Source organism: Arachis duranensis, chromosome 1, assembly GCF_000817695.3.
Source record: "Arachis duranensis cultivar V14167 chromosome 1, aradu.V14167.gnm2.J7QH, whole genome shotgun sequence".
NCBI lineage: Eukaryota > Viridiplantae > Streptophyta > Magnoliopsida > Fabales > Fabaceae > Arachis > Arachis duranensis.
Window position 1 is genome coordinate 11,585,954 of NC_029772.3, and position 17,059 is coordinate 11,603,012.

The 17,059-nt window shown below is 27.8% G+C and overlaps 1 protein-coding gene across 1 annotated transcript; it reads left to right on the forward strand.

Annotated features, from left to right (window-relative positions):
- Nucleotides 1–7,676: 7,676 nt before the first annotated feature.
- Nucleotides 7,677–11,886, forward strand: LOC107475770 (MLO-like protein 8; the record flags this gene model as incomplete). The annotated part of the gene is given in 12 exon segments (XM_016095436.3): nt 7,677–7,783; nt 8,001–8,061; nt 8,207–8,295; nt 8,567–8,641; nt 9,003–9,091; nt 9,178–9,227; nt 9,326–9,366; nt 9,452–9,625; nt 9,993–10,028; nt 10,127–10,194; nt 10,425–10,485; nt 11,151–11,886. Coding segments are annotated over 12 exon segments (1,244 nt in total), but the record flags the coding sequence as incomplete, so codon positions are not given.
- Between the last annotated feature and the right edge of the window lie 5,173 nt (nt 11,887–17,059).

Below are 17,059 nucleotides of genomic sequence, written 5' to 3' on the forward strand. Positions count from 1 at the left end.
AAGATAAAATCTGCTAATGGAGAACTTGAAATAGCTTTGATAAATGATGAGGAGTTGAGTAAACAGATTGAGAAAATTAAGGATCAACAAAAAATATCTAAAATTGGATGGATTCATATTAGTACTATACAAGTCTTAATCAAATCTACATATATGAAAGGAATTAATTCACCAATAAGCTTAGCAATCTGTGACAAAAGAATTACTGATGACCCAATAGATCAAATAATTGGAATTGTTCATGGAAACTTGGCAAACGTAAATGTTAAATTCAATGCCCATCTTGGATATGCTATACCTTTATCAACTGAAAATCTTGGAAGATCTATAAGTTTGGCTTATAAATTTCACAGAAAGAATCTAATGGAACAAGACGATGAACCATTTTCAATTACATATGCAATAAATTATGCTTTAACAAATAGCCATCATAGTATAATATTTAAAAACAGAGAAAGAATTTATGTTGATGAATTATTTCAGAAAATTGTAAAAACAGAAATACCAAAATATAAAGCTATTGAAAACCCAGTTCTTTTACTAAAAGAACCATCAGGAAAATTAGTTTCATCAAATTTTCATATAAGAGAATCCAAAATTAATAGCCCTTTAAGTTTATCTAAGTTAAAGATTAAAGAAGAAAATTCTGAAATAAAAGAATTAACAAAAAAAGGTCGAAAAATTAAATGAAACCCTAAACATTAAGTTATGACAATAAATAAAGAGAAAATATATGTAACCTATCAAGATAAGAAACAAGAGCTCTTTGAAAGAGAAAATCGGTTGAATTATTTACAGTTTTCTGAAATAAATCAAAGAGCATTTGAAGCTCTAAAAATAATCTATGACAAATTGAAAGGAGAAGTAAAAGAGTTAGAAAAATTAATAAAATCTCTAGAAAATAGTGATGAATCGATGATAGAATTTGCAGAAATTCTAAGATAAATAATGAAGTATACAAAGATTGAAAAATATACAAAGATTGAAAGACCAGAAAACAAAATAAAAAGAAAAAGGGCGAAAAAATTAAAAAGTAAAATAAAGGAGTATAAAAGGGAATTAAATAATCTTCAGTTCGAAATTAATGACCTTATAATAAAAATGATAGAAATAAGAACAAATATAAACAAGTTGGAGTTAAACTTAAAAAATTTATAAATGCCCGGAACACCATATTATGACTTAAAAGAATTAAAGCTGTTGAGAGAAAAAATGGAGAATGAAGTTGAAAAATTAAAAAGACATCTAGAAACAACAGAAAGTGTAGAAATAAAAGAAGTTTTGGAGGAATTGAAAAATTATATTAAAGAAAAAAATAAACAGATAAAAGATTTTATATATAATAATCAATATTATAAACTAAAACAAGATTGAAAAACTATAAAAATGAAATCAGAATTAGTAATAGTAGAAATGCTCAATACTTTTGATTATGAAATTACAAATTATAAAGTACCACCAACCAAATTTATACAAATTCGAAACAAAAATATGAAGAGTTGGTTAAAAATTGGTATCAGAGCCAAGTTAACGATTAAGGGTAACACTTTTTCTTTAAATAACACTTTTAATGACACGCTTTTTCAGTCACAAAAGGACAAAAATCTGTACAGACACATCTGTACACTAGATGGCCCCTTAATTAACATACTATATATGTTGTTGTTGAATTTACACGTTATAGATAGATAGGGTTGAAATTTTTTTTTCTATGTACAACAATAATATAGGATACAATAAAAATAAAAAATTATGTTATTTGAATTATAATTTATTTTTATAATAAAAATACTATTTGTATCAAAAATATAAGGTACCATCATTTATTAGGTGACCACATACATGCATGGGTGGGTCCCAAGTCATGATAACTCATTATGCAAACATGCAAGTTGTTGATGAGAATCATAATCCCAACGAGCTAAGATTTTACTACTATGTATTTTTTACTTGTTTAGTGTGCTTTTTACTTAATTCTTTTAGAATAACAAAAATCACACAAATTTTTTAATCATAAAATTTTAATATTATATATATAAAAATTCTTATTCTAAAAACTTAAACCAAATAAAAGACCTCAGCTCCCCTTTAATTAGCATGCATGGTTATTAGTATTGTTTACGTATTCAATACAAACTCTATTATATGAAAGTGAACACAACCTGAGATTGTGAATATGAATATCTATGATGGTCCTAGAAGAAAATTTGTCTTATTGATTAATAATTATAATAAGAATGCTTCAAAGATATCGACAACACTTTGGACCTACAAGTCGGTGATACATAATTAATTGGTTCCAACTTCTATGTCCTGCGCGTTCTTTAATTTGTCTTTACCCTCTTTTTCTTCCTTTTTTTTCTATATGGAATTTCCAAGATTATTTTTACTTAAAAAAGCAGAATAAAAGTAAAAACTATCATATTGTTTTATTTTTTTATGCTTAAAACCATTTTCTATTCACGATTTATATTCATTTTGTCGACAAGATTTCTTTTCGCTTTTTTTACTACGATTTAGAATTTAACTATGAATCATTGTTTCTATTCAGGTTTTATGTTTTTTTTAAATTAATATAAAAACAAGAATAAAATGTTATATTTTCTTATTTAGAATAATCTGATAGTTTTTATTTTTATTTGATTTTTTTAAGTAAATTACCCAAATTTACATGTTAACTTTTTTATATGATTTTTTTATGCATACATAATTTTTTTTATAATTACTTTATTTTTCTAATATTACATATGTATTATTGAGGGAAAATTAATCCTAAAGAACAGGAATAGGAGCTAATTAATATTATTAAAATGACTAATTATATCAAAATTATCTAAAAAGATTAGAACATAAATGAAATATATATATATAATCAAAGATTAGAACATACATGAAAAACGATGTGACATGCAAATCAAATCACAAGTGAAAAAGAGAAAAGAACTTGTTTGTGTGTGTTAGCTAGAGAGAAAGAGGCCTCTATAATTATATCTATTTAAAAATAATTGATTGTTTTCTTAAATTTTACTCTTGCTCCTTGTGGTATCCCACTTTGCAAAAGGATTCAATAAAATATTTAATTAATATACAAATTTTATAATTAGATCAAAATTTTAATTAAGGAGTCCTTTCTCCAAATTAAAGGAATTTGATTTCTTGGTTAGGGATAATATTTGATAATGAAGATAACGACCTTGACGATGGAGATGGTAAAATGAATGGTTGGGGGAGAAAAGAAAGTGTGATGAAGATAGTAGTGAGAGACGATGATAATAGTATAAGAATTTTGGATTATTTTTTTATGAAAATTTTTTTTTATGGTATTTTTTGTCGCTGTCCAATGGATTGCTGCATGCACAAGGCAGGATTCGAACCTTCAACATTTGTTTAAGCAGACGAGTGAGTTGACCACTCAACCAACCCAACTTAATTTCAAATTATGATAATATGATCATTGTGTTTGAGTGGTTCCACCTATTAAATTGTTTGTAGCATTATGTGTAGGAATTTTTGTGTTTTTTTGTTTTTTTTTTTTTTCCTTTGGACGTGGATTTTTATTGTGTTTGAACATGTCTTGATGCATTATTAGATTGATTTCTACTTGGGTTGTCACCTTGGAAGTTGCAGGTCCACTTGTTTGACTTTTATAGTCAACAGATTCATGGTTCATTTTCATTTAGAGGTGGGTCGTTTCGATTTTTTTTTTCTTTTTCATTGTCTTAGTTATTTTTTCTCTAGAGTATATATAGTTATATACTAAACAAATGCAATATATTTAAAACTTATTACATTTTGTATTTTGGATGTGTGTTTGGATTAAATTTAGATTTTTAGCCTATGTTTTGGTGTTTTAGATTTAATGGTTTATAAAATATTGAATTGCAATTAGATTATAAGTTGAATTGGATTAAGATTTTTGGACTGAAAGCAAATTACACCACTTAAATGGTTAATTTATTTATGACCTAAAATTTAAAATGGCTATTGAGGGTGATGTTTTGTGGAAATAAAACATATTTATGATTTTATTAACCCCAGTGTATGGTCAAATATCAACACTCAACATAACATAATAATATCAAATAAAAGAATATTATAGTTCGTCTGTTTAAATAAGTGTTGAATTTTGTTTTATATATATAATAATTTATTAACAAAAACAAATTTTTAAATAAAGATCAAATCTACCACAGATTAATTTTTGTTATGACGAATTAAGGATGCCATGAGAGACCAAAAAAAAAAAAGGAAGGTGGGTCCAATTAATGGAAAATGGAAAAGAATTAAGAAAGTAGGAAACCAACCACTAACCGGGAATCAAGCCTGAATTATCAATCATTATTAAAATAAATAAATAATAATAAAACAAGAGACAGAAAAAAAGAGATTGATTGAATATTATTGCTTCCTTTGCGCACAAATTTGAGGTCAAATTGCTACAATCAGAAAATATTAGTTTCTAGCTACTACTTACTACTAATTAGTAATTAGTTCTAATTTCTACTAATTTAATATTTTATTTTAGGATTAATGGCTTTAACTTTTAATATAAGGTGATTATAAATATAATAACTTAAATAATTTTTATAATATGATTGCACATATATAAGATATATTTGTTACCATATCATATTATTTGATAAATAACAACTAATATACTCATCAATTTGAATTTAATGGACAAAGTAATTCAAATTCACTCGTATAATTTTAGAAATACAATTGATGATAGCAAAAAGTGACAAATAAAGTGCCAAAAGTGTATGTTAATAGTTAATACTATAAATTGGGAACAAAATTAAGTGCACCTAAACAAGTAGCAAAAAGAGAATGTAACCGTATAAATTTGCATTTGATCATGAATTCTTTGAATTTAAGTCTGATAGTGACCACATTGGACTGCAATCTCAGAACTTATGTTTTTTACTGAAGTATCTAATGTGAACAAAAGCTAGCATAATCTTAGGTAATTATTACTTTCCTTAATTGCAAAATGCAAATATAATCACAATAACCTATTATTTTTATCTAGAGTATCTACTATCTATTGCAAATAGAGATTATTTATCGAAAATATTTAATAATAAAAAAATTAGTTAAAATTTGTCAAAATTTATTTTATTTAGTATTTATATTAATTATTATAGTAACTAATAAATATTAAATAAGATAAGTTCTAATTTTTTTATTTTCTCAATATTACTGATTATTCATGTTGTATTTTTTTTATGAAATAAGTAATTGAATAAAAAAGGGAACAAGTGATTAATTTAATCTCTTAATTGGCATTCTCTTAAAGAAATGGCAACCAAATTCTTCTTTAATATTTTTAAAACATAAATCGTAATGGTACTCCTTCGTTACAACTATGCCAGTGAATCAGAGAGAATCTAGCTCAATGAATAAATAACTCCATAGGCATAAATAAATAAGGAGAAAAAACATTACGTTATAATATAATAATATTAATGATATAAATGTTAATACATTGATTATATTCTTTTCAATAGGATTTTCCTATTCAGTAGATTATTTTCACTTGATTCGATAAAATTTTTGAAAAAATATTTGTGTTGTTTTAAAGTATAAATTTTTTATTTTGTATTTGATAAATCAAAAAAATTACGCGCTTATACTTATAAATTTCACAACAGCAGAATTTTTTGAAATTATATTTAAAAAATTCTTTTAAAAAATAAATTTTCTTAAATTATTTTTAAAAATAAAAAATTACTAAATATACATTCAAACTTTATATAAAAATTTATTGGTCAATAAATTATTATCTACCCAAAATAAAATTTAAAACGTGAGCACTTATTAGTCAACCTAAATGGATTAAAAATATTAATATATAAGATAATGAATGTCATAAACCATGACAAGAGGCAGAATAGAACTTCAGAAAATATATAAAATAATTTTTTTTTTCAACTCAACAAAAAAAATGGTGCTTCAATTCAATCCATGAGCTGCTTTCAATGCCAGCAACTTGCTGGGCACAATCAGAAGCCATAGTTACACATTGCTTCTCTCTCTCTCTCTCTCTCTCTCTCTCTCCAGCTACCAGTAAATGAACGCGCTTTTGATTCTGAAGTCGGAACATTGGTGCTTCTTGTAATCTTTCTTCACCTTCCATTTCTGAAGAAACCAATCACACTATTTATTAAAGTTGCAATCTTTTTCCTTTTCCACAAAACCCCAACATAATTTTTCTCAACCTTGGTCAACCTGTTATTCTTCTTTTCTCAGTGCTCCTTTCTTTCCGGGAGAATTGTAACTGCTTCTGTAATTTGTCATAAATGCATGCCTCAAAGTGCAAAATGCAGTTTTTTATGATCAGCATAGCGTGTAGCTTGTTATGGAATGGTGTAATGGCGTCAAGTGATAGCAGTGGGACTGGGAGTGAACTTGATCAAACACCAACTTGGGCTGTGGCTGGTGTCTGCACTGTCTTCATCTTAATTTCCATTGTTCTTGAGAAGGGTCTTCACAAAGTTGGAACGGTACTAATTTCTCACCATCAAATTCAAACCTTTTTATTTCTTTAATTTGATTTAATTTCTCAAAATTTTGAAATATGATCAATTATTATGTTTTTGTAGCTGGAAAATTTTGTCATGATAATGTAACATTGTTTGTACTTTCAATTTTGTTGCTGAGGAAAATGAAGAATTGTGTTAGTTGATCTTAATTTTCTGGTTGTTAGTTTCAATGTGAGACTGTTTGACCAAGGACAATGTGTCATTAGTGTAATTTCATTTTTGTTTCTTCCAAATTTTGTAAAAGATATTTGTGATTTTCTTGTGTACTGTGTCCCTAACTGGCTGAAATTTTCCAGTGGCTAAATGATAGGCACAAGAGGGCTCTGCTTGAAGCTCTTGAGAAAGTCAAAGCTGGTAAGAATTTTTCCAAGCAATTATTTCTTATGAACTTCTGAATTATGATGCTTATCACTGTAACTTGGAAAATCAGTTTGAATATTCTTGACTTACTTTTAGTACATGTTGATATTAATGTTTAATAAATAATTACCACATGTTTTCTTCTGTTTTAAATCTCTGTTTTTTTGCAGAGTTGATGGTTCTAGGCTTCATTTCTCTGCTTTTGACATTCGGGCAGAGTTACATTGTTAGAATTTGTATTCCTGGCAGTGCCGCGGACAAACTGTTGCCATGTAAATATGCAGGTAGCGGCGATGAGAGTAGCGGCAAAGATCAAATTCATAGGAAACTTCTATCAGAAGATGGAGTTTATAAATGCAAGGAGGTAACTAATGTTTCTATGCTTAAATTTCCATGTTCTTTTGTCAAGAGGATCTTAAAGGTTTTTCTTGCAGCTAAAGTTATATCTTTTGACCGTGATAATTTCCAAACCTTTTGCAAGTTTATATTTGAAAAGAGAAAAATAAAATGATGGCACAGTGTGTGACATACTTGGATATTTACTCTTTCAAAGTGCCATCTTTATCTGTTGATTGCCATTTGCCAAAGCGATTTTTCCCTCTATTATGGGGGGTTTCAAGTTTTGATTTTTGGTTGATATGCTTTCATCAAAACAACTCTTTGCTATCAACCTCTTACTGTTTTCGAAAACACGGTCAAAGGTTGCTGTTACTTACTTACCTATAGTAATTTTAACATTATCTACTAATTGCTAATTATAGGGATACGCGCCGCTTATATCAAGCAATGGGTTGCACCAGTTACACATCCTCATATTCTTCTTGGCAGTTCTTCATGTGCTTTACAGTGCTGTCACAATGCTTCTTGGGAGACTGAAGGTCTGCATTTCCCTTTTTCATTGAATACTTAAAAAGTTATTTTTCCATATATATCCATTCTAAGCATATTAAATCGATGCTTGTAAGTATAAAATTTTCGTTGTGCTTTGAAAGAATAGGAGGAAATTAGTAGATCTAGTTTAACTCTTAGATATTTTGTCCTAAATCCCTATCCTAAGATGTCAGTTGCAAGTAGTAAAAAATTTCTTTTCTGCAGATACGCGGGTGGAAGGCATGGGAGGCAGAGACTTCATCTCATGGCTATGAGTTTGCTACTGGTATGGTGGATAATGATGCATTAAGTATTTATCCTTTTTTGCATTGCAAAAAGTGACAAATTCTTAGGCTTCTAAGTTTATGAATTTTACTTTGAAATTGTGCTGCATGCAATCTCATTCATATGTTGCATATTTGTGTGTGTAGATGCTTCGAGATTCCGGCTAACTCATGAAACATCGTTTGTGAAAGCCCATGCAACTTTTTGGACTAGAAATCCCGTCTTCTTCTATATCGTAAGATCTTTTCTTTAGCTAATCTTCCACATTTTCTGGTTTTTTCTTTTTTTCTCTTCTTGAGATAGAGGATATGATTTTATGAACAAGACAGAGGCATGTCAACACCCGGTACTTGTTGGACCATCCTATGCAAATTATTAGAAGTAAACAAGGGCATACTTGAGTCATAGCTCAAATGACTTGAATATTAATTATTTCATTGCTTGATTTTCTTGTGCTCTTTTTAAATTGATGTTGTGTACCATTTCTTTTGTTTTGCCAATTGCAGGGTTGCTTCTTTAGACAGTTTTATAGGTCTGTGGGTAAAGCTGACTACTTAGCTCTTCGCAATGGTTTTATCAGTGTGAGTCCTTGATAAGATATGCCTTATGATATTATTTTTCCCCGATTAGAACTGGCTTAAACCCAAGACGGGTAAGCAAATTACAAAGATCACAACCGAGTTAGAATACACGGTTCACACTGCATCGATTCCTATCCATTCGTGGATACCATTTTCCTCCTCACAAGATGTTAAGATTCATGGTTATTCAGTGGAAATAATAGAGTAACTAGAAGAGAGAGAGATAATATATTACTCTTGGAAAGTAAATTAGATTCCATTTTACTCATCAATCCATTCCCTTTTCCCTCTAAGAACCCAACTAGCATCACAGCCTTAATATCGAATTCACCTTCGCTGTTTGACTGTGCATTATGTGTAGGTCCATATGGCTCCTGGAAGTAAATTTGACTTCCAAAAGTATATCAAAAGATCCTTGGAGGACGACTTCAAGATAGTTGTTGGAGTCAGGTAATATTCTCTTACAATAGCATTCATGCGAGTATATTCTGTATGGTTTTTAAACCATTATAACTTGTTTATTTTATTAATGTCAGTCCTGTCCTCTGGGCGTCGTTCGTCATTTTTCTACTACTAAATATTAATGGTGAGAAATTATTTTCTTATTGGAGTTTTTTAGCATCTACAGTTTTGCCGTCGATAATTCGACTAACAAACTAAAGGTAATTTTTATATTATTTGCAGGATGGCATGCTATGTTTTGGGCATCCTTAATTCCTGTCGTGGTGAGTATTTTGTTTTTTATATATATAGTATGCACAATCATAGGTTTGTTGAGATATACAATTATAAATATTTAATTTGTTGCAGATAATTTTGGCTGTTGGAACAAAACTTCAAGCCACATTAGCAAATATGGCTATAGAAATCACAGAAAAGCATGCTGTTGTCCAAGGGATTCCTCTTGTTCAGGGCTCTGACCAATATTTTTGGTTCGGTCGGCCTCAGTTAGTTCTTCATCTTATTCACTTTGCTTTGTTCCAGGTATTTCATTGGTTCCCTTTTTGTACAATCCAGAACTAATATTTTGCATATCCAAAAAAGTCATGTATAAATTATTAAGACTTGAAGTTGGAAGTTTCAAAGATAAGGAAGATTATGTGTGTTACCTTGAAAAATCTTGTGTGTAAGCATGCAGATTTTGTTCTTTTGAATCTTGATATACACCTGCAGAACAAATAATTTCCGTTGTAACTTCGAATTCGAGTTTTCATGCTGTTTAACTTATTGAATGGATTAAGATATTACCATTTATACTAGCAAGAACAATATAGATATTTGTTTTAGGATGCTTTGGAATTTTCAATCTGTTTACCAATAACTAACTGTTTTTATTTCACTTCACTTGCAGAATGCATTCCAAATAACATATTTCTTGTGGATATGGGTATTGAACCTACCTCCTTACGCCATAACCTTGAATAATAATTCTTCGATACTATGTTAAAACGGTTGAGTAATCAATGATTCTTGCTTTGTTTGCAGTACACTTTTGGGTTTAGAAACTGTTTTCATGCTGACTTCAAGCTTGCAATACTTAAAGTAGTTTTAGGGTAAGTGTTAACACCTAAATTTCTCTTTTCGCAGTAAAGTAGCAAATCAACATGATTATGCTATGCATCATGTATCAAAGAATTGCAATGGTTCAAATTTGGTGTATAATTCAAGTCTATACTAATGAATTACCTTAGTGCCCCAAGGTGAACCTTGTGCATCTAAGATATTGACATAAAAAAATGTATCATATATTAACTAATTCCATGAATTCTTGTGTGGCTTGAAGGCTTGGAGTGCTATGCCTATGCAGTTATATCACGCTTCCGTTATACGCTCTTGTTACTCAGGTATTACATGCTTCTGCTTGATGGTTTTCTACTGTTTTATCTAATAGAAACACTCTCATGCAAGATTTTCCGGGGTCAAGATCGACGATGCATATGTTTTGTTTGTCCGAAACAAACAACTTATATGGGTGTGGATGGGAAAATTCTATTGATAAAATGACTTGGTTCCAATTTGATTCCTAATGCCATAATCATGATAAACACTAGTTGTTTTTTATTCTTTGTAAGTTACTATTTAGATTTTTCAATTTAGAATGAGTCAATACTATTAGAGTTTAATTTTAATGCACTGACAGTGTAAAGGTGTAAAGCGCTTTACACAGTCGTGCAATCACATCCATTCGTTTGGATGACATTCACGTGGTCAATGTGAAAGGTAGTTATCTTTACGGTGAAAACTCAGGTGCAGTCAACTTCCGTGAAGTTGATAGTTGAGAACCGTTAAATGATTTGACTGATTTGACTTCATCTAACGGGTCTCAGTTATCAACTTCATGTGAAGTTGACTATACCTGAGTTTCCACCTATTTTTTCTGATGTGACATTACGTAATTGGATGCACGTGTAAAACTACTTTACACTAGGCGTGCATCAAAATCAAATTCATACTACTATTTAGATTTCTATTTCATTTGTTTCGTTTTATTTGTCACTGCCACTTGTAGATGGGCTCAACAATGAAAAGATCAATATTTGATGAACAAACATCTAAGGCGCTAAAGAAATGGCACATGGCTGTGAAAAAGAAGCATGGAGAGAGGCTAGGGAAGTCGAAGGCGCGAACCTTGGACGACGGAAGTACCATTGGTTCGACGGTGCATTCTTCAGGACCAATGCTACACCGCTTCAAAACCACCGGCCACTCGACACGGCACACTTCATCCTATGAGGACCATGATGATGACGAAGATTATCAATCTGAGACTGAATTGTCTCCCATTACTCCAAGATCAAGCTTGATAGTGAGAGTGGATAATGGTGACCAGCAAGAAGAAATAGCAAGAGAAAATAGGCACCCCACTGTTGGAGAACAAACCAATAATGGTTTTGGAGGTTAATCTATTAATCTCCCTTCCCTCCTTTAATTTTTTTAAACGTATTTATACATCGGTGAAAACTCTGTACAGTTGTCTTGATGCGAAGTTAGTTGAGAACTGTTAGATGATTCTACATGTTTGACTAAATTATTATTTAACCACTCTCAACTATCAACTTCACGTGAAAACAACTATACGTGAGTCTTCACCTTATATATCTCTTTGTAGATAGGAATATATAATTCACTTTTGTATATTGTAATATATATTAGTCTTTTGAATTTGTGGATAGAACATCAAAATGTGAAATAATCTATCCTTCACAGTGAAATAGTTAAAAATCAAAGAACCAGTCATTTACATATCCAACTATTATAATTATCTTCTATAAATGATTATTAAAATCCCAGTTATTATCTTAAACACACATCCACTTAGGCATCAATGCATGTCAACCTTTGCTGTTATGTATCTTTGGTCATCACACCAAAGTAGCGTTTGATTTTTTGTCCGTGAAAATTCACGTGTAGTTGACTTTTTGTAAAATTGCTAGTTGAGAACGGTCAGATAATAATTTAGTCAAACATATCAAATCATTTAACGATTTTTAACTAGCGATTTTATATGAAAATAACTGCACATGAGTTTTCATCTTTTTGTCACACATGAGTTTTCATCTTTTTGTCAGTCAAATAAATTTTTATTATAATATTCATAAATTGTTATATAATATAAACAAATAATAATAATAATAATGCTCATGTGCTCATCTATGGATATCTTATGAATCTGTTCCAATGAAACAGTAATGAAAAGTGAACAAGGAGGGAACTTTTCATGATGAAAATATCACCTAGGTCTATATATGTTAGAATTAAAAGGTGAATTGACATGAGATATTTTCTTTTTATATTCTTTTCTTTTTTTTTTGGAGGATTGGTGACATTAGATATTTGTTTTTGTTGTTAAGAGGACATGAGATATTTGTGTTTGAAGATAACGACGTTGGGTTTGATTAAAATCAACTAATCATCCTTAAAAATATAAAAATAAAAATCAAAACCATGACACGTAAGAAACTTTTAGTGTTCAAAGTACCTAGGAATAATGCTTTTGCAAAATTTTTATTATTTTTATATTAAATTACTGCCATCTAAATCTCAACTCTCATTATCTGAAATCTAAAAGATTCTCCTCAACCGAAGAAGTGAAATCTCAATAAAGGAGTAAAATTTTTTTAAGAAAAATGTTATTTTAATTTCAATACTTAAATTCCAAAATCTTTAAATAAGTGTTTTTTTTCTTTTTAAGCTTAAAATGAAATTTGAACTCTCAATTTCTTAAAATTATTCATATGGTTACTTTTATAAATAAATACCAAGATGTCTACATTATTACATTTATGGATAAACAACACACACATTAAATATACTTAGCGATTGAATTGAACAAAAATTTCATATAAAACTACTTGTAGAATACAAAACAAAAGACAAGGAAAATACATATAACTTTGAATATATATATATATACTTATCATTTTTTTAATTATTCTTTTAATTTTTTATCTTTTTAATATTTTTAAAAGTAACATATATATATAAACTTTTACTCACTTAAATATTTAAAAAGTAATTAAAAGGGTGAATAATTAATACTCCTAAGTATTACTCAGCGTATAAAACTAGGTCAAATATATGAAATTTAAGATCAAATTTTTCTATTGTTAATGTACCAAAACTTATTATCACTTTGCAAGCAGGACCATTTTTTCCCTTTTGAATTCTTTAATTTGTTTTATTGTTTCTTTTTCTTTTTACGTATGAATTAAGAAGGACCACCTTAAATCATAACACGTATATTTAGTTATTTACATCTCAAGATGTTATAGGTTTTGCAGCCTTTTGACTCAGCTGAAAAGGATACATATATTCTAGTCTGATTTTATGCAAGTTCCCTTGAATTTATTAGTTTGCAATAATAATTTGATGAATAACACAAACAAACAAAGAAATAACAGAAAGCAAATATAAATGCACACCACTATATATATGAACAAGAAGGAAGCTATATTATCTTTTAATAATAATAAAAAATAAATAAATCTTTAATTTTATAATTCGAAGATATATAAGTTATTGACTAATTAAAAATATAAAAATATTTTTTATTTTTTAAAATGCAAGACATCTAAGTCTTTAATTTTCGTCCAAAATATATAAGAATAAATAGGTCCTCTGAAGAGACTTAAATGTCTCGTGTTTTCAAAAATAAAAAATATTTTTATATTTTAATTAGTTAGATAAAAAGTGAAGGAACTATTTAATTTGTTATTTTCTCTAATAATAAAAGAGCATATATAGAGAGAGGGTTTTTTTTTTTTGGGTGCTATTTGGCTTGAAAGGGATACATGCTATGTAGTATGCAAACACCCTATTAATTAGTATCACTTTCTAATGCTTGCTAGAAGGAGGATATGATTATTTATGTGACATTTGAAAATTATTTTAGGATATAAATATGTAATTTACTTCAAAAATATATATATATAGAGAGATGAATAGAAACAAAAATATATAATATTCTATCTTAAAATAATATTTCTTCGTTTTCTTTTAAATAGAGTGTTTGGAAGTTGGTTTTAAGTTTTAATGTATAAATTAAATAAAAAGGAAGGTAATAATAGATAAACTTGTTTGTTTACCCGTGATATACATAATTACATAGAGAAGCCAAAAAGTTTTTGTATCATGATGATAAAAACAAAAAGTCTATATATTTTTTTTTTACTTTTTAAAAATGAGTAAAAATTGTCCCATTCTAATTAACTAACTCTATTTGTGTCCCATCAGGACAACTTAAAAACACTACTCTAAAAACCAAATTAAAGAACAAATGCATCAGGAACAGAAATCCAATAATATTTTTGTCTCATCTTTATTTTATCTTAAAACACTTATAAGATACATTCTGTTGATATTTCTAGGCATGAAAAAGAATGAAAAATTTTAGTACAAGAAAATTCTCTCTCAATCAATCATGCAACGTATTTAATTATTATTAATTTTTACTAATTAAAAACAAAAAATTATATTATTGAGACATAATTAATAATAATATAACTAATTAATCAAAACCCTATAATAATGGCAACCATATATATGTAACCACGTTCACCAGACATATTTAAGTATTGATTTGGAAGGTTTGGCTTTAATCTCTATCACTCATTAATTTTGAGATGGGAACATATAATAATACAATTAACAATAATAATATTGTTTAGGGTAAAGTATAAATTTTTTGTTTTTAAAATTTGTTAAAAGTTTTAAAAGTAATCTTAAAATTTTATTTTGTTTTAATTTTGTCCTAAAGTTTTCGATTTACATCAAATATAAATATATCTTTGACAGCTAATTTTTTTTAAAAAATTAGAATCAATTCATTTACAATTTCACAAGAACAACTTTCAATACAAGTAAATCAGATATAGTTGTTACGTATCATTACTAGATTAGTCCTAAACTTTTTAAAAATTTAGCTATTAGAACTATATTTAATGTAAATAAAAAATTTTAAAAATAAAATTAAAACAAAATAAAATTTAAAAACAAAAGATATAAAAAATATACTTATATAAAAAACTTTTAAGTATATTAATATATCGATGTTTTAATAATTTTTAACCATTAATTTTAATTATAAAAAATATATATAATATATATAATTAAAATTAATAATTAAAAATTACCAAAACACCGATGTACCATATACTTAAAAACTTTCTTATAGTTTATCCTATTGTTTATTTGTTTGATAATAAGTGAAAAGAAATGAAGGACCCTACAATGCTAGACAATAGCACATGTTGAATATGAGGCTAAGTAGTGGTTCTTCCATATGAAAGTGGGAAAAGCATATAAAAGTTTTATTTTCAAACAACATGTTCAATAAAGCTCATCAGTGTGTATATGTGTGCCTCACACATCAAAAGTGGGAAAAACCTAATGCTTTCACATACAATACCATGGTAGCTTCTATATATATATAATCCATGGTTTTCATACTTAGTGCATCTATGCATGTTTCAAACTTTATCCTCCTGTATCCAACTAATTATTACACACTTATCTAATTCTAGATATGAGTTGACATATTATTTTTTTTTTTAAATTTATATGAAGCTTTTATTCATTCGCATACATGGATTTTTCCCAAGTTAGATTAGTTCTCAATATTTTTGTTTTTAATTTATGTAAACTATATAGTTTAATTTTCATTCTTAAAGCATATTATTATTTCTAGTTGAAAATAGTTGTTTAAATTAATTTGGAGAATTTTTTTCACAAGTAATTATTCAAGGAGGGAAAAAATTAGATAATATATATTCATTAAATATTTTCATATATAATCACATACACAAATATAGCTAATAAGTTGCTCTAATTTTTTTTTTCATTTTCTCTAGTTTATGTGCGCAATTAAAACAAAATAAACAGTTACTTTTAATTATAAGAGAGTTACTATATATCTTCTTTAATTATTATTTAACCTAAAAAATTAATTAATTAAATTAAAGTGATCAATCTTTTCCGATACATGAAATTTCATTTTCACGAATAAAAAAAGAGATTGTTTTATGCAAACAGAATCCTAACTACTATTGCGCAAAGATTAGCCTTTTCATCAATTAATTCCCACCATCATCAAACATCAATGTTTTGCTTTGCTTTTCTTGCACAACAAGAAGAGAAAAAAAATTAATAAAATTAAAATAAAAAGAGCATACTTTAATTTGGATTAGAAGATCGAATTTAGCACAAAAAATTGAGCAAGTGCAAGACTCTTAAGATGTTGACATCTAGTGGCTCAAAGAAGAAACTGTTGTTTAAAGTGATGAGGATTATTATTACACATTACATAATTAAGCTTTTTCATAAAGTATAGCAACTAACACTATCTACCAAGCTGAATTAAAATAATAAATAAAATAAAATAAAATATCCATATGATTCTCTCTAAAAAAGAAAACTAAATTACTACTTTGTTCCATTGGTTCATTTTCAGCATCATATGTATGTCTGTTCCAATAAAAAAAAAATTAGAATAGTGAGATATCTGAAAATGGACAAGACTATAACCCTAATTAACCAAACCTTATAAATATATGAGAAAGATAACTTTTTCTTTTTAATTTAATTTGCACGTACAACATGGGACGTACTGTTGTCCATTTATACATGAATCAATTAAATATAATCCAACTATCCAAGTAATTTTTTTTTTGGGAATACTTAAATTAAAGAACGTCTTGCTTGTACTTTAATTTGTATGGATTCCATCATCCTTAAATTTTGATATGAGTGGTTATCTTTTAATATTTAATTTATTTTTTACTATTAATTAAATATCGTTAGATGTCATATTAAAATATTAACACATGTTTAGCTGTATATTTGTTCAAAATAAAAGAATAAAAAATACTAAAAAGAAATTACATATCAATTCATATATTATAAAAAATAATTAATTATCAA